Consider the following 22,829-nt stretch of genomic DNA (forward strand, 5'->3'; position numbering starts at 1 on the left):
TATTAAAGTCTATATTAAGCAAACTATATTAATTAAATAAATTTGCCTTAATATGTAAAATAAATAGAAGATAAATACTATGTAATTTTCGAAAATAATAAATAAATAAGTTTAGATAATATCCTTAATAGTTTAGATTTTTCTTATTGTTAAATACAAATTATATTAAAAAATTTAGCATTAAAGATATAAAATAATTACTAATAACTATTCTTAAATTAAAATAATTTTCAAAGAAAATAAACAAATATATAAATAAATATGTAAAATTTATTAAATTAAGATGTAATTAAATAATCGGAAATAAATAAAGAAAAAATGAAAATAAATTCAAAATTTAATATCAATAAAATTATTAAATTTTAAAATAATAAATATATATTACTTTTTAGAAAACTATTTACGAGAAAACCTTTGTAGATTCTGTGTATTATATATTAACCTTAATAATATAATATCATTTTCACTATTTAAAATAATTACAATTGTAAATATATTAAGAAAAAATACAATTTGAATTAAATAGAATATTCAGTCCCTAATGTTAAATAAATGATAAGTAATAATTTATATAATTAATTAGGAGAAAGATTATTTTTATAGTACAAAAATAGACTTTTATTAATATCTTATAAAGAGTTAAGTGATTGAAAGATATCATAAAAATATATTTTAAAAATAAAACTAATGTAAAATTATATAACTCTATTTATACTGATATATTATAATATTAATATAGTTTTATTTTAATTGTTTTTAATAATTATATTATAAATAATTATATTTTTTTTATTTTTTTCTAAAAATATTGATATAAGTAATAAATAAATACACAATCAAAGGAAATATTAACATAAATTAATATTAAAATAATAATTAAAACAAAACAAAACAAAAATTGTACTTTTTAAAAAATTAAGTATATTAATTATAAGTTATATTCAAACAAAATAAATTATTTAAAAATTAGTTATAATTATACACTATTAGTAAGTAAAAATATATAATTAATATTTGAAAACAAATTAAAAAAAACCATTTTATTTTTATTGATAATTCGAAAATAAATAAAAAATATCATTATATATTAAATTTAATATTTAAATAAAAGTTATATAATAAAAATTAATTTTAGATAATTATTTTTTTATAAATATATTAAAAAAAGTATTTATTAAAATAAAAATTATTCAAAAGCTATTAGATGAATATTCAAATTTTACAACAATAATTAAGGGTCAAATAATATTAATAATTTTTATAAATTAACACATATTTTAAATAAAAAAATGTATTTAATTTATAGTTTATTTAAATTAATTTTTTATATAAAATTATTTTAAAATATGAATATGTAAAATTATAATATATAATAAACACATATATTAATTTATATTTAATAATTATCATATTATTATTTCTTCTTTCTTAATATTATTTCAAATTCCAATTATAATAATTATATCGAAAATCTTATTATAGATCATTCATTACTTATTTTTTTTTATATATATTTTTAAACTTTATGAACATATTAATATCCTATACAGTTGTTGTAATTTGCCATATTTAATTATTTTTCTTATAGTATTATTAACTATAAATTATATAAAAGCCTTAATTAATTTAGCACGTTGAATTTTTTTTTATTGAGCTGTTAACTATACTTGAATTTCAATATTTAAAATTTCTAAAGGCATTTTACGATTCTCTTGCGTTTTCTAGAAATGAAGTTATTATTTATTTTCTAAAATAAAATATTATAATGTTAATGAATAAAATAATAACCTTAAGAATTATTTACTTTATAATTTTAAAATGAGATTATTTTTTTAAATTAATAACTCTATATATGGAAGTTTTTATATAGTATTTTTAAAATATAGTAATATATCAGCATTCTATTCAAATTATGGAATATTAAAAGTATTTTTTAATTTATTTATTTGGTCTCTTTTTTTCTAACTAATAATTTATATAAGAAATAACTTTATTTTAAGGGACATTATTCTATTCTATAATGTGTTTTAATGTCTAACATTTAAATAGTTGACTAAATTTTAAATATATAGCCATATATTCAGTTTATATAAAGGATTATGATAGTTTTATAAATCTTATTGTTATTAGAGATATATTGCTCAAGTTTTCAGATTCAATATTACTATTTATTTGATTAATTAATGTTTTATAGTTAAAACATTAGTGCTGTATTTAGGGTAATTATAGTGCCTTTTAACAATCTAAATTCAGTTGTTTTATAATTTATTGTTTTATTATCATGAGATTATTAAAATGAAATATGTTATTTTTAAGTTTTTGGTTTTTTATTTTAAAGTTGAATTTATAAAATAAAATAATATAAATTAAGTTATTTAATATTTATTGTTTTAAGATTATATTAGATTTTTAATCTACAAAAAGATACAAGATAATATATATTTAGTAAATCTTATGTCTATAATTTAATTTTTCTAAATTATAATAATTGATTTATTATAATATATAAAATTATATTCTTTATATAGTATCTATTTATATAATAAACATTGTTCTAGAGTTTTTCTAATTAATAAATATTTTTTTGATTTTTTGTATATAATTATAATTAATTAAATATTAAAATATATAAATTAAAAAATATTTAGATATTTAATAAAGAAATATTTATTACATATATATTTTTCAGAATTAATAAATATTTGTTTTATTTATAAATAAAAGTAATTTAAAATATGTTTAATTTTATAGGAATAAATTTAAATATTTATTAAATAAATCATTTATATTATTATATATCTTAGTTCTTTTATTTATTATTTAATTAAATAAATTATTTATCTTATGTTTTTATATATTAAATTTTTTTTTAAATTATATTTCTGTTTGTATTATATATAAATAAAAGACAAAATTATTTTAAAAACAATATAGTAATTAAAAAATAAAAATATATCTTATAAGAAAATGCATTTAATAATTACTTTATATATTACTAGAACTACTATATGTAATTTAAAATATATAAATGTCACCGAACTTATATTTTAAAAATACTAATTTTCTTTAAATTAGTAAATTAAAATTTCTATAAAAAAAAAACAACAATATATTTAAATAAAATTCATATTAATACATATTTAAAAAATTCAATAAAATATATAATATATCTTATTTAATATATTATTTTTTATAATTAATATACTTAAAATATTATTTTATTTTGGTTTTACAATTTTTTTTTTTTATCTTTTATATATATATATATAAATTAATAGAATGATATTTTATTTAAAAGAATAATAATATAATATTCAATATTAAATAAAACACAATTATTTAATAAAAAAAAGTTGTGCTTTTTATATAGATTTATTTATTGATATTATAAATAAATTATTAAAAAAAATTTTTATTTTTAATTGAAATAATGGAAAAAGTTCTTTCTTTCATATTGAATTTATAATTTAATTATTAATTATCCATATAAAAAGAAATAATATATAAAATATTAATAATAAATAAATAATAATATATATAATTAAATATCCTATAATTTTAGATATATTTATTAATATTTCACAAAATTAATTTTTTATTATTTTTATATTTAATTAATTATAAATTATTAAATAAAAATAAAATAAATTTTTTTTTTTAATAAAATTAGTAATTAATAAATATGCTAACTAAAGCTTAAACTAATAAATCTATATTGTCAAAAAGTATTTAATAAAAAGTACAAGATCAAATAATAGATATAAAGTCAAAAGTAGCGGACGAAAGTTTTTTAAACCTACATAATTAATAATAAAAATTAGATACTAAATGGAATGAAATAACAATAAATGGAAAAAATATATGCCGTAGAAGTTATCATTCAGCAGTAATTATTCAAGATAGGTTTTTTTTATTTTCCAAAAAAAAAGCTAAAAAAAAAAGGATGTATGTTTATGGAGGATATGAAGTTAATGAAGGTATTTTGAGTGATTTTTATTCAATGGTAATAAAAAATGCATAATCATATAAATGGGAGAAAATTTCAAACAAAGGAAATAAACCTTATCCTGGCCCTTTAATGAGACATACGGCAGTTGTTTTTTAAGATAAAATGTACATATTTGGTGGAAATAAATAATCTCTTAAATCTACAAATGATATATGGACTTATGATTATATATACGATGAATGGCAAAATGTTGAACCTAAAGTATTTTTTATATAAATAATATTTATTTATAGTGTATAAACATTTATATAAATATATAATAAATATTAATTATTTTTATAAAAAATAGGATTAGATTAAACCTCTAGAAATAGATTCTCATTGCGCTACTGTAGATGATACAAGGGCTTGTATGTATATTTTTGGAGGCTTTTCAAATGCAAGAAATGGAGGGTATTAGGATAAACTGTGGTAATTTAATTTTGATTCATTTAGTTGGTAAGAAATAGGAGAGCAATCTAAATAAAAACCTAGCAAAAGAGCAGGAGCCAGTATTACTATTTTAGGATAAGCTATATATATGTTTGGAGGTATTGTTTTTTTTATCTATTTAATGATTTTTTTTTATTTTTTTTTGGGGGGGGGAAAAGGAACAATTGTTGATAAGAAATTTAATGATATTTGGAAATTCAATACTCATGAAAATTAATGGGAACAAATAGAAATTTAAGAAAATTCAATATAACCTGAAGTAATAATATTTTTTTTTTTTTTTTTTTTTTTTGGGTGGAAATAATAAATTAAAAAAAGACAAGAAACGGACATATTTTAATTAATTTTAAAGATAATTTAATAATTTTTGGAGGTATACATGATATAACTCATGAAAAAAATGATTTATATGTATTTGCTCCTCATAATAAATAATGGCATATAAGTAATAAAAAAATAAATAATAAAAATGAAATAAATAATTATAGTTGATGATGATATTTCCCATATTTAAAAAAGAGAGGATGAAAATAATAATACTTCGTGTATGCCATTTTAAGATAATGCTAAAAACTTAAGTGCGGATTAAACATTAAATACATCTAAATTGAATTATGAAGAAAACCATAATTTATTAAATAAATAATAACATAGTTCTAATAAATAACTAAAAAATTATAGCTTTATGGGTTGTACTCCTATATTTAAAAAAAATTATAAAAGTATACTTAAAGGAAATGATACTAATATTATTATTAAGGAAGTACATAATACTTCTAAAAATATAAATTAAATGAAGGAAAATAGAAAAAAAAAATTCTAAATAAAAAAAAGAAATCTTTTATAAGAATTTGAACTAAATGAAACTGAAAAATTAACATTTAGGTTCTTTATATATATTTTTTTTTTAATTATTAAATTACAAATAAATAAAAAAAAAGAAATAATTCACCAACTACTGAAACAATGAAAAATAGTATAGTTTCAGTAGGAAACCCTATAGGTAAAAATAAGAACTCTTTAAAGATTTAAGATTAAAGCAAAACTAATATATAGTAATAATTCGATTTTAAATAAAATAAAGTTATGGGTAGAAGACCATGTGCTAGAGATGGACATTCGGCAATAATATGTGATAATTAATGCTTTATTTTTGGGGGAGATAGGCATTTAATGGCCTATAATGATATTTACATTGTTGATTTAGATAAAATAATAAATTCATTACTTTCATGAAAAAATATTTTATATAATATATATATATATATAATATATATATATTAATATATATATATATATATATTTTTATATTAATATAAAAATTGAATATATCCAAAATATTTTAATATTAAAAAAATAATATTATTTATTCATAACAAAATGAAATTTATATAATTTGTTCTTTAATATTTATTAAACAAATCTTTAATTAACAAAAATCAAATAACTCCTAATATAAAAAAATAATACTATAGAAAATATTTAATATTAGCAGAAAAAAAAACTAACTAAAGAATTAACTGTAATTCAAAATAAATAAAAAGTCTCATCTATTATTATAAAATATTTGTTTATTAAGAATTTATATATATTTTTGAAATCATTATTAATGTCTTTGAAATCGTTTTTTATTATATTTATTGCCTTTAAAATTAAATTTAAAATTCCTTTACCGAAATTTATTTTTTTATTTTAGAAGAATTTGCTTTATTAGACTATTTCACAAAGGTTTCTTTTTAATACTTTTATTGTTAAACCGAATTTTCTTTATTTTATGATTTATAAATATAGATTGCTACAACAGTTCTTTATTATTGTATTTATAAATGGACATTTTTCCATATTTATTGTTTGGGTAGTTTTTTTTTATTTATTTTTTTTAAAAAAAAAGAATTATTTGTTTGAGAATACTTAAAAAAGTATAATTAATACATATATATATATATATATATATATATAAATATATATATATATATATATATATATATATATATATATTTTTTTTTTATTTTTTTTTTATATTTAAGAATTCTTTTATTTTTATTAATCTTTTTTTCTTTTCAATCCTTTTATTTTTATTCATATTCTACTCAAAAAAAAAACCTTTTTGAAATTTTTATAGTCTTTTTTTATCATAAAGTTCCCTTTTAAAGAATAGGAATTCTTTAAAAAAGACAAAGCCGAATATAAATTTGAAAGAATTAAAAATACTCAAAAGAAAAATAAACATTTTCAAATCAAAAATTAGCAAATCTTCCTTCAATTCAATAATTAAATATTCACAATTTTTTTTTTTTTTTTTAGAAAGCATCATTTTTTTACCAAGAAATATTTTCTCTTAAATTTTCTAAAAAAAATTCAAATAAAAGTATTCATAAATATAAGAAAAAAACAAAAAAAAAGTTTTTTGAGAGGGAAAAAACAAAAATTGGTAAAAGAGATCACCAACTGCCTTTTTCCTAAAGCAGTTGGCCCTCTCAACCTCAGCAACCTGATTCTTTAGCTTCTCCTTCTCCTTTAATAAATTTAAGTGTTGTAAATTCCTAAAATAATACTTACATATATACATATATATATATATATAAATTACTTCAGCACTAGTAGGATGAATACCTACAATATCATCAAAATGTTCTTTGGTTGCTTTCAAAATAAAAGCAATAGCAAATCCTTAAGTAACTTCTCCTGCATTAGGTCCTAAATAATGGAAACCTACCACTCGTTTATTATCAGCACTATTAATAATTAATTTACAATATCCCTTATCATCATGTCTATGATCTGAATAATTCCATTCAAGAGGTTTAAAAATAGAATAAAAGACTTTAATATTAGCATCTCCGAATTTAACTTTTGCGTCTTCTTCTGAGAAGCCAATTGTTCCGTATTCTAGAGGGGTAAATACAGTTGTAGGGATATAATGATAATTCATAAACTTCTTTTCTCCACCAAAAAGTCTTCGGACTAAAAGTCGGCCAGCTTTTATTGCTGTGGGAGTTAACTCTGGTCTTTTATCTACACAATCTCCTATGGCAAAGACTCCTTCAATAGACGTAGTATCGTCGTCATTACATATTATTTTTCCATTAGGCTTTGTTTTAATACCTAATTATTCCAAACCAATATTTTAGGTATCAGAACTTCTTCCTATAGCCAACATTATTGTATCATAGACATCACTTTGTGTTTATCCGTTAGCGTCTTTCCAGAAAACACGTTTTTTTTCACCTTCTTGCTTTATGTCAGAAGGAATTGTACCTCTTATGAACTTCACACCATGTCTTTCCATATATTCGCCGATTTTATTAGCCATTTCTTAGTCGAAACCTCTCAATAAAATAGAACGGACCATCACTGTTACATCGTAATGGAAACCAGCAAGAAAACCAGCACATTCAAGGGCTATATAAGATGCGCCAACGATTAAGGTTTTACCAGGAGGCTTTTATAGTGAAAATATATCATCAGATGTTATACATAATTACCTATTATTGGGAATATCATCTAAAAATGTTGGTCTTCCTCCTACTGATATTAATATATATTTTGATGTTATTTTTGTTTTTTCTCCTTTTTTATCTGTAAGCTATATATTTATTTATTTTAAATATGTATATTTTATTTTTTTTGTATATATAAAAATAATTAATTACTTCGACTGTATTTTTATCAAATAAAGTGGCTAAAGAATTAAAGTATTTTACTTCGTTTTCAGCTAAAGCTACCTTGTAGCCCCAATTGAGTTTTTTTATGTGATTTTAGACCCTTTAAACCATTGGTTCCCATTGATGAGAATATTTATCTTTTATATCAGACCAACCCATATTTTTTTAGGCCTCGTGAGATTCACCAACTACAGCAGACAAATGCATAAGCTTTTTGGGAATACAACCAACATTTACGCATGTACCACCGAGACCCCATTTTGAACCGATAGGGGAGGGCTTTACGAAGTCGGCAAGAGCTACCTTTGCACCAAGAGAGGCTGCCTCTTTGGCAGCAGCGAGACCTCCGGAACCTCCACCTATCACAAATAAATCGTAGGTGTATTAATGAGATTACATATTTTTTATTTTATTTTTATATTTATTAATTTAATTATTTATTATATTTAAATATATATTTTTTTTATATTTTATAGGAGGTTTGTATGTATATTTCATTATTAAGTATATAACTTTAGAATGTATATTTTTTTTAGTATGTGATAATTTATTTATTTATCAATTAAAAAGAAAAAGATGAAGAATAATTAAATTGTATATTTTTATTCAGAAAAATTATTTTAATTAAATAATTAAATTTGAATTTATAGATATTTATTATATTTTATTAATAAATATTAAAAATAATTTATTATTTTTATTAATTAAAAAAAAATTGTTTTCATAAATTTTCAAAGTTTTTAGAATCGGATATTTTATTTTTTTATTAAATTTAGATTAATTTTAGTTTTTTAGAAAATTTATTTTATATATAAAAATAAAAATATAAAATATTCCATTTTTATAATCGATTTTATGCATATATTTAAATAAATATTTTTTTAATAAGTCTTTTTTTAATATTTAAAGATATAGAATAAATAATAATTAAAGAGAACGTTTTTATAATAAATAAATTTGAATAAAATATATTAATTTTATTATTATCTTTAAAAAGCATTTTCTAATTGAGATATTTATATATAAATATTTTAATATATTAATTAATATTAATACACATATATATTATATATATATATATATATATATATATCTATATTATGAAATATTTTAATTTTATTTAATACAAATAAAATCATTGAAATATTTAATTTTAATTAAATTGAAAAAAATCCATATTATTCACTATACTTAAAATTTTACAATACAATAGAAGAATAAATCTACTTAGGGTCCATTTTCTTAATAAAATATGTAACTATAGAAGAAAAGTAATTTCTAAAGGGTTTGTATTAATACCTTGAACTCTGATAATTAGTAAAAGTGGATCATATTTAATTGCTTATACTATATTAAAAATAAAACTAATAATCTAGAAGCTTTAAAGTTTATGTAAAATAAAAAAAATATTGTATAACTTAATAGTAGTTTTGAGAAATAACTAAAAATCATTAATTAAATTTTAAAAAAATTTAGTTAGTAATAATTTTATAATATATTCTATTATTAGAGTATAAAAAAAATTAAAAATATAAAAATGTTAAGAATATATAAGATAATAATAAAAGTAATAAATAAAAATATAAATAAATCATATTGTTTAAACTATTAGGTTCTTAAATAAAATAATAAAAAAAATTTATTAAAAAATTAATTAAAATTATTTGATTTTTAACAAGAAATATTATTTATAAATATAATATATATTTTTTTTTAAAAAAATAAATTTAATATAGTAAATTTTATTTTATTTTTTTATATAAAAAATAAAGATTTTTAATAAAAAAATACAGATATATAATTAAAACTGAATTAAATAATATTATTGATTTTTAATTTATTAATATAATATAAAACAAGTATTTATAAATAAAATTTTATTTTAAATTTTTTTTATAGTTAAAAAATTATTTTTTTAAAAAAAATTAAGATTAACGATTTCATTACTATATATATTATCTATTACAAATAATAATTTTAATTTATCTATTTATATTTTAAAATATTAATGTATTTTTTTATTAATAATTAAAAATATAATGAATATAAATAAGAAAAAAATTATATAATAATAATAATATAAAAGAAAGAAAATCTAATAAAATATAATCAAAATTTACCAAGAAAAACTATATGAAAAACTAAAAAAAAATAAAAAAATAAAAAGAAATCGATAAACTTTCTTATGATATTTTCTAAGAAGATTTAAATAATATTTTAAATTAAAATAAATAAAACTAAGAAAAAAATAATAAATGTATTCAATAAAACGATAAAAACGATATATGGTAATAATAATAAATTTAAATCTTAAAAACATATGACGAAAAATACTTTTAATATATATCTACTTAATACTCGATTTAAGCTAATTAATTTTTAAAAAGACTTTCTTCAGAAAAATATGCTATTAAAATTTCATCAAAATATCCCCTTTTTAGAATGTTAAGAATTATTGTAAAAAAATTCTTATTTAATGAACTTGAAATAGTATTTTTTGCATATATTTTGCGCGAGAATAGTTGGAAGTAAATAAATAAAAAATAAACAATAATATAAATAAATAAATTATATATAAATATATTTATGTAAATATAAATATATATATATATATATATATATTTATATTTATATCTTTTTTATTTATTTTTAATTTAAAAGAATTGACGATGAATTATTATTAAAATACTCACCGAGATTAAGAGATTTTTTAAATGAAAATGAAATAACAAATAGATAAGAGTATTAATGTTTATAGTTATTTTTACTTTTAAATGCATATGCTGTGAAATATTATTTAAATGATATTAATGAAATGTATTTATTTGAAACCCATATTAAATTATTAATTGCTGATTTTTCTGAATTATTTTAACAATGGTCTTAGGTTTATGCAACTTAGTCTTTAAAAATAAATCCTAAAACATTAAATAAAATTTATTCTAGTTTATCTTAACTTGTCAATGATGGAAATAGGTTTTAGTACGAAGATTTTAATTAATTAGTAGATAATATTATTTATATATCTCCAGCTTATAATAATGGAGTTCAAAACAAAATTGTTTAATAAAATGTTACTGACGTTGAGTAGTAAGTTTATGAAAAATATAATTTTTAAAAATGTTTGAATTAGAAAAATTAATTTTAGTTATTATAAAAAGTTATTGATATGAAATAATAAGAAAAAATTTAATAATAAGAAAAAATTTAATAATAATAATAATAATAATTACAATTACAATAGTAGACATAATTATAATATTAATAATATTAACAATCTTAATTATAATAATAAACATAATAAAGTTAATAAATATAATAAATTTAACAATCAACTTAATTACATTTTCCTAATTTAGCATAATATTAACCTAAAAATGATTCGAGTATTTATTTTTAAGGAATTTTTGGTAATAATAATGAGTTGAATTAATAAAGCTTTTAAACATTTTAAAATAATACAAAGTTATTAACTTATGGATTAAATGATTATTAAAATCATTGTGAAATTCCTTAATTGTTAAAAGGAGGGTCTTAAATAAGTCAAACATAAGACTATAATAATATTGAATAGAATTTTAATATTAATTTTAATAGTCTTTTATTAACAAAAAATAATTAATCAAATATTTATTAGAATTAATAACATAATTTTTTCGATTTGGATAAATCTTATAATTTTAATAATATTGTAGGGTTGGATTTGGGATTAAATAATTAATTATTAAATAAATAATTGTAAAATGATAACTAATAAAACATAGTAATACCATAATAATATTAATAAAATAAATAATAAATATTTAATGATTTAAATACAGCTAAAAATAATATAAATAATAACAATAATTTAAAAATATGATATAAGTTTATTAATTATTTAAAAAAAAAAAAAAAAAAAAACTAAAAAAAAAATATAAAAACATTTAAAATTATTTTTTATGCAGTATATATTCATATTTTTATTGAATTAAATAATTTATTTAAAAAGATTAATACTATTATAAAATTTATATTTATAAGATATTTATTAATTTTTTTTATATAATTTAACTTTTTTTAATACATATTATTAGCTAATATTTATGATTTATATCTATAAGTTTGTTTTACTTTAAGAATTTAAAAATAAATTTATATTATTTATAATTTTGTTAAAACAAATATATATAAATATGTGAATTAGTATTTAAATTTGAAAAAATAATATAAAATAAGTACACTTATAAAATTAAAAAATAAATTTTATTTATATATAATTAATAATAATCAATCTATATATTTTTTTTAATTCATTAAATTTTGTTGAAATTTAAAACTTTTAATATACTAGATTAATCTTTTTATTATTATTTCTAATTAAAATATTAATCTAATATAAATATACATTCTCCTTTAATTTATTAATTTTACTTTTCATATAAAATACATTATTTTATTAAATCTTTATTTAAATTATCTTTAAAAATATTATTCTAAAAATATTTTTTCATAAAATCATTACTTAAATTTATTTTATTAAATTGATAATCTGTTTCTAAAGATGATGAATTTTTAAAAAATTATTAATTTTTAATATTTTATATATTTCTTTAATTAATATTTATTTCATTTATCTTTCTTAAAAAATTTATTTCGTTATTTAAGTTTATATTATCATTATTTGAATTTTATAATAACTCTTTTGTTTATTTGTTTTCTTTTTCTAAATAAGATATTTTTATTAAGTATTTTATTTCTCTATTTTTTAATAAGTCAAATTCTTTTTATAAATTTTAATAATCAAAAACTAAATTTTTATCATTAATTTATTAATCGCTCATATTATTATTACACATATTATTATTACTTAAATTATTCATACTATTTATATTATTATTACTATTAAATATAATATTGCTATTATTATTATTATTATTATTATTATTATTATTATTATTATTATTATCATTATTATTATCATTATTATTATTTTAATATTATTAAAATAATTTTATTTTAGTATCTATGTAATGTATTTTTTCTCTTTTTATTCTATTTTTTCTTAAAGACTATTTTGCCTTTCGTATATAGTTTATTATATTTCATTTTAACTAGTAAGATTTAAATCTATTTTTTTTATTTTGGTGTACAACTTTTTGTATAATTAATTTATTTGTTACTTGATTATTACAATTCTTAATAATTAGTTTTAACTTTTTAAGGAGAATTTTTTTAATTTGGAGATAAATTTGAATTATTATTTGTTTTATTAATTTAATTAGAAATAATTGTTGAATTATTATTTTTTTATTTTATATAATTATTAATATTAATATTATTTAAAATAAAAGAATTCTATATATTAGATTAAGAATCCTTATTTTATTATTATTATTATTATTTTATATTTTAAAGCTTTTCTAAACAATAAAAAGAATTTGATTTTTATTTTTATATTTGATAATCTTTATTAAAAATATTCATATTTTAATTTATATTATATCTATCAGATTATTATTGTTAATATATTGACTAATTAAATTGCTTTTTATCTATATCATTACTGCTTGTAGGAATTTTTTGATAATTAAATATGATGTTAACATATTTTTATTTTTATAAATTATTTAAGCTTGTCATTTCTTTTTTATTTATATCAAATAATTATGTGTTTTTAATAGCAGGAATATTATTAATATATTATTTATTTTACATTTTTTTTTTAACTTATTTTTTTTATAAGTTTTTTAGTTAATAATAAAGTTATTTAAATTTATTTGCATTATTTTATATAAAATAAAAATATTTTTATCTATTAAATTTATTGATAAAAAGAAAGTAATATTTTATTAAAAAGAAATGGTATAAAATAAAATATTTTTTTAAAAAAAAATATATATATAAAAAAAATATTTAATAAAATAAAGTTTATAATAATATAAATATTAAATAGATATAAAAATTAATGAATTTATAAAAAAATTATTTTATTGAATTAAAACATTTAAAAATTAATCAATAAAAATAAAAAAAAAAAATTAAAATCAAGATAAATTTATAAAAAACTTAAATAAGGATATATAAATAAATATTAATATAAATATATATATATATATATATATATATATATATATATATAATAAATATTTATTTATTTATATATATATTTTTATTTTAAAAAAATTATTAATAATAATATTTATAATTATCAATAAATATATTATAATTTTTAAATTCAATTATATATAATATAATAAATTAACTTGTTCTTAGTTTAAATATATTACTATTTGTATCTTTTTTAATTTAAAAGTTATAAAAATTTTTTTTAATTCAATTTTACTTTTTAAATTATTTATTTGAAATATAAGTAATATATTACTATGTCTAATTATATTTATTATTATTATAAATATTTTAATAATTTTTTTTATTAATATTTTAATTTTCATATTTAGATATAGTATTATTAGATAATTCTAATATTTTTTAAACTCTTTAATAAAGCTCATCTCTTTAAATTAAATTGTTTATACTTATTATTATATTATTATTATTATTATTATTATTATTATTATTATTATTATTATTATTATTATTATTATAATTACTATTTTAAATATTATTATTATTATTATTATTACTATTATAATTACTTTTATAAATATTTTTATTATTTTTAAGATTATACTGAATATTTTCAGTTATTTCAGTTGAATATATTGTATTTATATTATTTTCACAATTATTTTAAAAGACTATTATTCCTTCACTTAAATTTTTCAATATTTATTCCTATTAAATAATTTATTTTAAATCTTCTAAAGTTATTCTTTCATTTTCTTCTAAAATTAACATTTAAGAAATTAAATTTCTGATATATTCATTGTATTGATTACTTACAATTTCTAATAATCCTCTTATTGCTCCTTCTTTTACTAAAAGTTCATTTTAATTATAACATAAATCTGATACATTTTGTAATGTACAAACTTCTAATAGACACATTCCTATTGAAAAAATATCGTTTTGTAATCTATCGTAGTCCGGTTCAGCTTCTAATCTTTATACGTTTTCCAAAAGCTGAGGTGAAGCATAAAACTCGTTAGTTGATTTTGTCAAAATTTGAGTATAGGCAGTTAAAGGTTCCGAATATTTAAATTATTCGCCTAATTTAACCTATCCAGTTGATCTTTTAATGAAGATATTGAAAGGTCTAATATCTCCATGTGTAACATTTTAAGAATCTAAGTATTCAAGTGCAGATACTAATGAAAATAGTAAATAATATACTTCATATAGTGTAAATGATGCCTTTACTTTATTTCTATTAATAATTTCTTATTTTAAATCATGATTATGAAATTCATATAAAGAATTTATTTTATATGTAGAGGAACAATAATCTTCTATTTTTTCTGAATTTAGGCTTTTTAAAAGTATTAAATTCTTATGTATTAAATTTTTACGAAAACTTAATTATTTCATAAAATAGATAAATGATTTGTCATCGTTTATTTATTTATTAATTTCCGCATAATATATATGAGGATCTAGTTTATATTATAATATCTTTATAATACCAAAATGAGGGTCTTAGGATTTTTTCGAAATTATAAATTTGTCTTTTTCGTATAATGGTTAGTCAATTATATATTGATTTTAGAAATTTCCCATTTTTATTATTTTTAATTAAATTTTTATTTATTTATTTATTTTTTCTTATGTGAATAAATAAAATATATTTATATTTTTTTATAATTTATAAAATTTTATACATTGAAATTTTAATTTAATATTATTAAATATTAGAAATAAAAAATAATATATATTTATGTATATAAATTATATTATATATATATATATATATATTTTTTTTCGAAAAAAAAAAAGAAACTAAAATTCGTTTTACGAAAACGAAAAAAAAATATATTAAAACGTAAAATAAATAAGAATTAAATAATTAAACCAAAAAAAAAAAATGTAATCAAATGTACATAGGTTAGCAAATTATTCAAATCGAGGATATAGATAAATAGGAAATAATTTTAATGATTTCTAATTAAATATAGGTCGTTTAAGAGATATGAGAATACCTTTTATGGGTATAATAATTAACATATAAAAATAAGAAAATTTTAAAAAATTATGTATATATATAATTATATAGATTTTGAATAATCATATATTGATCCCCGAAAAGAGACATTTTGGGATATGATAAAATTAAATTTTTGCCCAAGATTAAAGTTCTATTCATTTACAGTATTAATATCATTAGCTAATATTATAATGTTTATATATACATCATATTAAGGTTTACATATAACTGAAGAAAGTAAACTTTTAGAATAAGATTAATAAGTATATTTAAAATAAATAATATATTAAATATATATATATATATAAAATATTTATATTAATAAATTTATATATATATAATATATAGGTTTTAATAAAATACGGGGCAAATGTTCCTTCTTTAATAAAAAATGAAAATTAATTATGGCGTTTTGTTACTGCAGCTTTTTTACATGCAAATTTTTTACATATATTTTTTAATATGATCAGTACGTTTATTTTTGTTAGTTCTTTGGAACATACTTATGGATTTTTTACTGTTTTTTATATATGGATATTATCTGCTATTGGAGGTAATATTTTCTCAGCCGATTTCGCGACTTAAAATTCAATTGCGGTAGGAGCTTCGACAGCCCTTTTTGGAATGATAGGCCTTTATTTGGCTTATTTGATCCTTAATTGGAATGCTTTAAGATTTTTAGAAGATCTAAGATGTTTTGTTTTATGTATGGCGATTCTAATTGTATCTATGGTATTCCTTTTAAGTTCTGGAAATTCTGGTATAATGGGTGGGGAGAAGGAATAAAATATTGATAATTATGGACATTTTGGAGGGTTTATTACTGGGATTTTAGCTGGGGTAGCATTTCCGAAATCTTTAGAGTATGGAAGTTATGAGAAATAAGCGAAGATTTTTTGCAGTATTTTTTTTTTTTTTTATTGGGAATGGCGTTATTAATGTTTTATATAGCAACAGATTTTTGATATATTTTTTTTTTTAAAAAAAAGGAAGTTTATTTATATATATTTAAAATAATTAATTTTTTTTTTTTTAATATATATAATAAAATAAATTATTTCAATAAAATATATATGTATATATATATCTTTTTATATATAATAGTTCTATTCTATGAATTTAAAAAATTAAATAAAATACAATTATTAGGTATAGAAATAATAGTTGTTTTTATGTTTGTATTATATATTATGAAATAGTTTTTTTTATGAGGATAATTTATTTTATAACTAAATTAAATATATACAGGGAATATATTTATGTTTTACATTATTAATAATTCACATATAGATAGTGAATTTGGATAAGATCTACTCATAAATATTAAAATGTTTCTACCAATCATCTATTTTAAATTCATAATCTCGAATTTATAATTTCTTATATAGTATATTAGTCATAAATATATTTATAAAATTAAGTTTAATGATCACAAATAATATATTAAATATAAAAATAAATAGTTGTAATTTTTAATAATATAAAAATTTGTATAATTATTTTATTTTTTAATAGAGTAATTGTTTTTTTTTTACTAAAAAAAAAAATTAAAGAATTATTTTTCGACTTTTTCAATATTTTTTTTCAATTATTAAATTTCTTTATAGTAAAAAATATAAAATTTGATTAGTTTAAATTTTATTTATTGAAAAAAAAAAAATTATTAATAAAATAAATAAAAACATAAATAAAAGTTATTCTACACATAATCCCTTTCAATAAAATTATTATCTAAATTTTTTATTATTAAAAGGTATTTTATTAATAAATATTCTTATTAAAAAATATTTACTTTTTTAAATAATTATATTTCCTTTTATAAAAATAATAATTAAATATATGTATTTTTTAAAATAAAAAAACATACTTAAGAAGAAATTTCTATAGGAGACAAATTATAGTACTATATATATCCCTTTTTATACATATATGTGTACTACGTAAATATAAAAATTATATAAAATAAACATAAAAAATTATAAAACATAATACTATGATTTAAACAACATAATATTCAAAATATTATAAAAATTTGCTCTGATTTTTTATTAAAAAATCAATCTTTATTTCTTTATTATTATTAATTAAAATTAATTTATTCAAAATAATTAAACTTTATTATTTATAAACATTATAAAATTAAATTTTTCTAATTAATTATTTTTCTAAATTTATATAAAAAAATTTTTTAATAATATTAAAAGCTAATAATTTTAAAATATTTTATATTTCCTTATATAATGAATTTTAATTTTTTAATTATTTTTTAAATAATGTGCTTGTTATATAAAAATATAGATATATAAATAAAATATATATATATAAATAATTATATAAATAATTTATAAAATAATATATATTATATTTTTATTTATTTATATATTTATATATTTTTATATTTATTTATAATTTTTTTATTTATTTTTAATTAATTATATAAATATAATAATTTATATTTTATATTTAATTTATATTCACTTTCATTATTATAAAATTTCAATTATATATATATCAGTTCTGCCTCTTTATATTTATTTTTTCTAATTTTTCTTTTAAACGATTTTATGCAATAATTCGATAATTTTATTTATTTTTTATTATATATTTTTATTCTTTTTTTTTTTGTGAATTTTTTCGATTTTTAAATTTCTTTTTCCTTAAAAATAGTTTTTTTAAAAAAATATTTTTTCTTCATTTTTATTTAAAAAATTTGTTTGTTATTTAGTCTCTTTCATAACAAAATCTAATAGTTTTTACTTAATTAATAAATAAAATAATTTAAGAAAAATATAAAAATTTTAACTTGAAAACTGGAAAAAATCATCTATTTATTATATTAAATGATTTTTTTTCATAGTATTTATATACTTCTTTATTTGTTTTTTTCCTACATATTATAATATATCTTCCTAATTCCAATATTTATAGATTAAAAATCTTCCAAAAAAATAATATTCTTATTGACAAGTTCAATTTTCATTTATTAAAGAAATATTTAATTTATTAATTTTATGAAAAATTTTTTAAGAAAGTATAACTCTTGAGGAAAAAAATTAAAGATATATAATAATTTAATTATGGTAAAAAAAATTTAATAATATATAATTGTAACATTACATATATAAAATTATATTTCTATAGAAGGATTAAATAATTTTTTTCTTCTTATTATAATAATAAATAAAAAAAATGTTATTTTATTACATAAAACATATAATTTAAATTTCTATTTATTGTATTTTAATGATAATATTTTTATTTATTTCCTATATATATATTTATTTTATAATACTTTTATAAATTATTAATAGATCAAAAATATTATGTTGCAATATATATTAATTATCTTAAAATGATTAACTATTTATTAAATATATATATAAATATAAAAAAAATTATTATTAAAAAAAATAAAAAGTATTTAAATATTTAATTAAAAAGTATATTAAATAAAAAAAATTTTATTTATTTTAAATAAAAATAATAATAATATTATAAATAATATAATTATTTATTTTATTAGCAATTATTAAATTTTTAGTGAAATAAGCTAAAATTAAAAAAAAAAATATCTTTATAAAAATAATAAAAAAAAGAAATATATATAAAAAAAAATATATATATGTAAATATATATATATAAATAAAATATATTTATATTTTAATATTTATATATATTTTTTTATTTAAATTTTTTTTATAATTTTTATATGTTTTTAAATTTATATATTTTTTCTTATTTATTTTTAAATATTATATTTATATATATTTATATATATTTAAATCTTTCATTTTTTTTTTATCTTTTATTTTATAATTTTTTTTTTATTTATACATTTTTTTTTTAAATAATATAATTTGGTTTAATTTTATTTATTTTTATATTTATATTTTTTTTTATATATATATATATATTTTTTATTTTATTTTTAACTGTATTTTATTTTTATAATATATTTATTTTTCTATATAAAAATAAATCACTTATTAATATTCATAATTTATAGATATCTATATTTATAAACATTTTATATTTATAATTAAATTTTTTTTACTTAATATAATTTTTATATTTTATTACAGAAATTTCAATTTTCTTCTATTTTTTTTTATTCATTACTATTTAATTAAATATTCTAAAGTGTTGAAAAATGATCATTTCTTTATAATTAATTACTATCATTTTTTTATTTTTATATTAAATCTACATTAAATTAAGGTGTGTTATTATCCATGAGTAATGCATAAGAAATTCCCTAATTTAATGTCACATTAAAAGTTATACTTCTTCCTTTTTTCAAATCCATATATGGAATATAATAAAATACATAAGGTGCAATAAGACATGGCGTAATTTATATAAATTAAAGAATTAATAAATATAGATATCCATAGTCATCTTTTGAATAATATTTTTATTAAATTTATTAATTTTCCTCTGTTTCACAAATAACATTGCTAAGTAGATAACTTCTAATATAGTCCATTAAAATTTATAATATTATAGTAATTATAAAACACAAAACTATTCTATTTAATTATTTTTGAGTTTATTTAATTTAAAAATCTTCTGAATTTAAATTTGTTTCTGTAATTGAATGTTATTGTTATTAAAATTCTTAATTTTCTTATTTTTTTTTTATTCGAGATATTTTATTAATTATTTTGCAAAATATATTTAAAATAAAGTTGTTAATATTATTATCCCGATAGGAATTTAATGAGAAAAAGAAAACCAATATAAACAGTTTAACTCGAAAACATTACAAAGTGTTAAAATGAGGAAAATTAGACATATTGGAAATATTATACTGGATATTATATATGTTATTTTTTTATATTATTAAGTGTTTTAAGGATCCTTTGTTATTTTAGATAATTCATAACAACTTAAAGTTACTATTATAAAATTTAATGCTTAAAAATAAAGAGCAGATAATAATAACCTTATGTCCATTATAAATACATTTAATATTAACATCATTAATGCCTGTAATATAGATAAAGATATTGGAATTATTTCAAATACTAATATATTTAGTTTATTATTATTATACGATATATTATGTAAAAACAACATAATATTATAGATAGTGTATAAAGTAAGGTAAATATTCCTTTAAAACAACCTAAAATTGATGTAGAACATAAATAATATATTTCTAAAGACATTTATTTTTATTAATTTTTTTTTCTCTATTTTAAATATTTTTAAAATAAAATGTATATATATATTAATACATAAATATTTTTTTTTTTTTTTTGTATATAAACATATAAACTCATATTGAATTATTTGTAAAAATTTAAAGTTATATTTATTTATTAAATAAATATATAAAAAATGAAAATTAATAGTTTGTATTTTATATATATATATATATATATATATATATATATATATATATATATATATATATATATATATATATTATTAATTCATTAAACTATATATAATTATTTATAAAGTTTTTTTTTTTTTTTTTTTCTATTAAATTATTTAAATATTAATTATTTCAAAATTAAAATATTATAATTGTTTAAAAATAATAGATTAAAATGGGAAGAATTTATTAAGATTATATAGAAGGAAATAACGTATATATATGTATATATTGTTAAGTTCATTTAGCAAACTATACAGATTTAATTTCTAAAGTAATTTCTATATATAAAAAGTTTTTTTCACAATAAATTATAGGCTTTCAAAGGATAACATGGAAAAGCTTATTTATTTAATTCAGCGTAATTTAATAAGCTACATTCTATGTAAAATATATACTATAAAGAATTAATATTGAATGCGGACCTTCAGAAAAAAGATAACTTTTAACAGGTGAACATATAGTATGTGATATTATATGTAAAAAATGTAGGACTGTTTTAGGATGGAAATATGTTAAAAAATAAAATTTGATTTAATTATTATATATTATTGTTTTAAAATAATTTTATTTAGGATTTTGCAAAAGAAGACTCTTAAAAATATAAAGAAGGTAAAATCATTTTAGAAAAAGCTCATTTATAAAAATAAAATTGGACTTATTGAATTAATAATAATAAAAAATATTATATATTTACTTTATATTATATATTTTTTAAATATTTTTTTTTTTTAATTTTATTTTATTGAAAATTTAGTTAAAAATTTATAAATAAAAAATAACCAATTTATAAATTTTTTTTATAATATAAAAGAAAAAATTAATTATATATATATAAATCGAATATTATATTTAATATATTATTTTATATATATATATTATATATATATATATATATATATTAATATTTAAAATTATTATTTTTATAAAATTTATTTATATACAATAATGCTTTATTAAAATAATACATTATATTATAAATTATTAATTGGAATTTTTTTTTTTATTTAAAATAAATTGATTTAATTTATTTTATATTTATTTATTTATTTTTTATATTAAGTTTTTTATTTAATTTTAATAAAATATATGGATATTTATAATCAATTGGAATATTTATATCCAGATTTTTTAAGGAATTTTCGAAAGAACTATATAAATAGCAGAAAGATTATAAAAATTTATTTTAAGTTTATTTAAATTAGCAATTTATAAAATAGTTGTGAAATATGTTAGTAAAATTGTTTTAATTTTACA

General features: G+C 14.8%; 4 protein-coding genes across 4 annotated transcripts, besides 66 other annotated features; 2 read left to right on the forward strand and 2 right to left on the reverse strand. All coding sequences in view use genetic code 6, as the record gives it.

Annotated features, from left to right (window-relative positions):
- The first annotated feature begins 2,614 nt into the window (after positions 1-2,614).
- Positions 2,615-2,670: a microsatellite.
- Positions 2,671-3,106: 436 nt separating this feature from the next.
- Positions 3,107-3,163: a microsatellite.
- Positions 3,164-3,495: 332 nt separating this feature from the next.
- Positions 3,496-3,541: a microsatellite.
- A 402-nt stretch (positions 3,542-3,943) lies between these two features.
- Positions 3,944-5,677, forward strand: IMG5_159140 (kelch motif family protein, putative; the record flags this gene model as incomplete). The annotated part of the gene is made up of 6 exons (XM_004030487.1): positions 3,944-4,210; positions 4,299-4,539; positions 4,600-4,700; positions 4,760-4,886; positions 4,930-5,326; positions 5,383-5,677. The coding sequence occupies 6 exons, from the start codon at positions 3,944-3,946 to the stop codon at positions 5,675-5,677; spliced, it is 1,428 nt and encodes a 475-aa protein (XP_004030535.1).
- Positions 5,678-5,687: 10 nt separating this feature from the next.
- Positions 5,688-5,744: a microsatellite.
- A 629-nt stretch (positions 5,745-6,373) lies between these two features.
- Positions 6,374-6,439: a microsatellite.
- Positions 6,433-6,465: a microsatellite.
- Positions 6,437-6,461: a microsatellite.
- Positions 6,466-8,525, reverse strand: IMG5_159150 (thioredoxin and glutathione reductase family protein, putative). The gene is made up of 3 exons (XM_004030488.1): positions 8,095-8,525; positions 7,032-8,027; positions 6,466-6,984 (listed from the first exon to the last, which is right to left on the reverse strand). The coding sequence occupies exons 1-3, from the start codon at positions 8,503-8,505 to the stop codon at positions 6,925-6,927; spliced, it is 1,467 nt and encodes a 488-aa protein (XP_004030536.1). The 5' UTR covers positions 8,506-8,525; the 3' UTR covers positions 6,466-6,924.
- Positions 6,472-6,523: a microsatellite.
- Positions 8,508-8,577: a microsatellite.
- Positions 8,519-8,577: a microsatellite.
- Positions 8,524-8,565: a microsatellite.
- Positions 8,525-8,556: a microsatellite.
- A 587-nt stretch (positions 8,578-9,164) lies between the features above and the next one.
- Positions 9,165-9,205: a microsatellite.
- A 652-nt stretch (positions 9,206-9,857) lies between these two features.
- Positions 9,858-9,901: a microsatellite.
- Positions 9,868-9,913: a microsatellite.
- A 215-nt stretch (positions 9,914-10,128) lies between these two features.
- Positions 10,129-10,191: a microsatellite.
- Positions 10,133-10,216: a microsatellite.
- Positions 10,143-10,216: a microsatellite.
- A 26-nt stretch (positions 10,217-10,242) lies between these two features.
- Positions 10,243-10,277: a microsatellite.
- Positions 10,278-10,660: 383 nt separating this feature from the next.
- Positions 10,661-10,740: a microsatellite.
- Positions 10,676-10,740: a microsatellite.
- Positions 10,741-11,279: 539 nt separating this feature from the next.
- Positions 11,280-11,323: a microsatellite.
- Positions 11,324-11,395: 72 nt separating this feature from the next.
- Positions 11,396-11,434: a microsatellite.
- A 380-nt stretch (positions 11,435-11,814) lies between these two features.
- Positions 11,815-11,844: a microsatellite.
- A 143-nt stretch (positions 11,845-11,987) lies between these two features.
- Positions 11,988-12,029: a microsatellite.
- An 897-nt stretch (positions 12,030-12,926) lies between these two features.
- Positions 12,927-12,955: a microsatellite.
- A 51-nt stretch (positions 12,956-13,006) lies between these two features.
- Positions 13,007-13,091: a microsatellite.
- Positions 13,092-13,951: 860 nt separating this feature from the next.
- Positions 13,952-14,010: a microsatellite.
- Positions 13,974-14,025: a microsatellite.
- Positions 13,996-14,053: a microsatellite.
- Positions 14,054-14,164: 111 nt separating this feature from the next.
- Positions 14,165-14,255: a microsatellite.
- Positions 14,256-14,269: 14 nt separating this feature from the next.
- Positions 14,270-14,321: a microsatellite.
- A 303-nt stretch (positions 14,322-14,624) lies between these two features.
- Positions 14,625-14,766: a microsatellite.
- Positions 14,767-14,857: 91 nt separating this feature from the next.
- On the reverse strand, positions 14,858-15,765 carry IMG5_159160 (protein kinase domain protein; the record flags this gene model as incomplete). Its single annotated transcript, XM_004030489.1, has 3 exons — positions 14,858-14,883; positions 14,988-15,356; positions 15,672-15,765. The coding sequence occupies 3 exons, from the start codon at positions 15,763-15,765 to the stop codon at positions 14,858-14,860; spliced, it is 489 nt and encodes a 162-aa protein (XP_004030537.1).
- A 137-nt stretch (positions 15,766-15,902) lies between these two features.
- Positions 15,903-15,957: a microsatellite.
- Positions 15,913-15,960: a microsatellite.
- A 214-nt stretch (positions 15,961-16,174) lies between these two features.
- Positions 16,175-17,091, forward strand: IMG5_159170 (rhomboid family protein, putative; the record flags this gene model as incomplete). Its single annotated transcript, XM_004030490.1, has 3 exons — positions 16,175-16,193; positions 16,259-16,452; positions 16,538-17,091. Coding segments are annotated over 3 exons (767 nt in total), but the record flags the coding sequence as incomplete, so codon positions are not given.
- Positions 16,454-16,529: a microsatellite.
- Positions 16,471-16,536: a microsatellite.
- Positions 16,485-16,548: a microsatellite.
- An 841-nt stretch (positions 17,092-17,932) lies between the features above and the next one.
- Positions 17,933-17,979: a microsatellite.
- A 499-nt stretch (positions 17,980-18,478) lies between these two features.
- Positions 18,479-18,518: a microsatellite.
- Positions 18,508-18,548: a microsatellite.
- Positions 18,542-18,592: a microsatellite.
- Positions 18,545-18,664: a microsatellite.
- Positions 18,556-18,613: a microsatellite.
- Positions 18,570-18,619: a microsatellite.
- Positions 18,665-19,741: 1,077 nt separating the features above from the next.
- Positions 19,742-19,806: a microsatellite.
- Positions 19,768-19,810: a microsatellite.
- Positions 19,775-19,847: a microsatellite.
- Positions 19,777-19,818: a microsatellite.
- Positions 19,802-19,834: a microsatellite.
- Positions 19,841-19,898: a microsatellite.
- Positions 19,844-19,970: a microsatellite.
- Positions 19,971-19,992: 22 nt separating this feature from the next.
- Positions 19,993-20,035: a microsatellite.
- Positions 19,993-20,115: a microsatellite.
- Positions 20,056-20,120: a microsatellite.
- Positions 20,069-20,153: a microsatellite.
- A 1,402-nt stretch (positions 20,154-21,555) lies between these two features.
- Positions 21,556-21,620: a microsatellite.
- Positions 21,621-21,677: 57 nt separating this feature from the next.
- Positions 21,678-21,714: a microsatellite.
- Positions 21,678-21,720: a microsatellite.
- Positions 21,721-22,252: 532 nt separating this feature from the next.
- Positions 22,253-22,295: a microsatellite.
- A 101-nt stretch (positions 22,296-22,396) lies between these two features.
- Positions 22,397-22,515: a microsatellite.
- Positions 22,398-22,474: a microsatellite.
- Positions 22,416-22,480: a microsatellite.
- Positions 22,416-22,481: a microsatellite.
- Positions 22,516-22,598: 83 nt separating the features above from the next.
- Positions 22,599-22,651: a microsatellite.
- Positions 22,603-22,645: a microsatellite.
- Positions 22,652-22,829: the final 178 nt, after the last annotated feature.

This window comes from Ichthyophthirius multifiliis, assembly GCF_000220395.1.
Source record: "Ichthyophthirius multifiliis unplaced genomic scaffold scaff_1120509251204, whole genome shotgun sequence".
Taxonomy (NCBI): Eukaryota; Ciliophora; class Oligohymenophorea; order Hymenostomatida; genus Ichthyophthirius; species Ichthyophthirius multifiliis.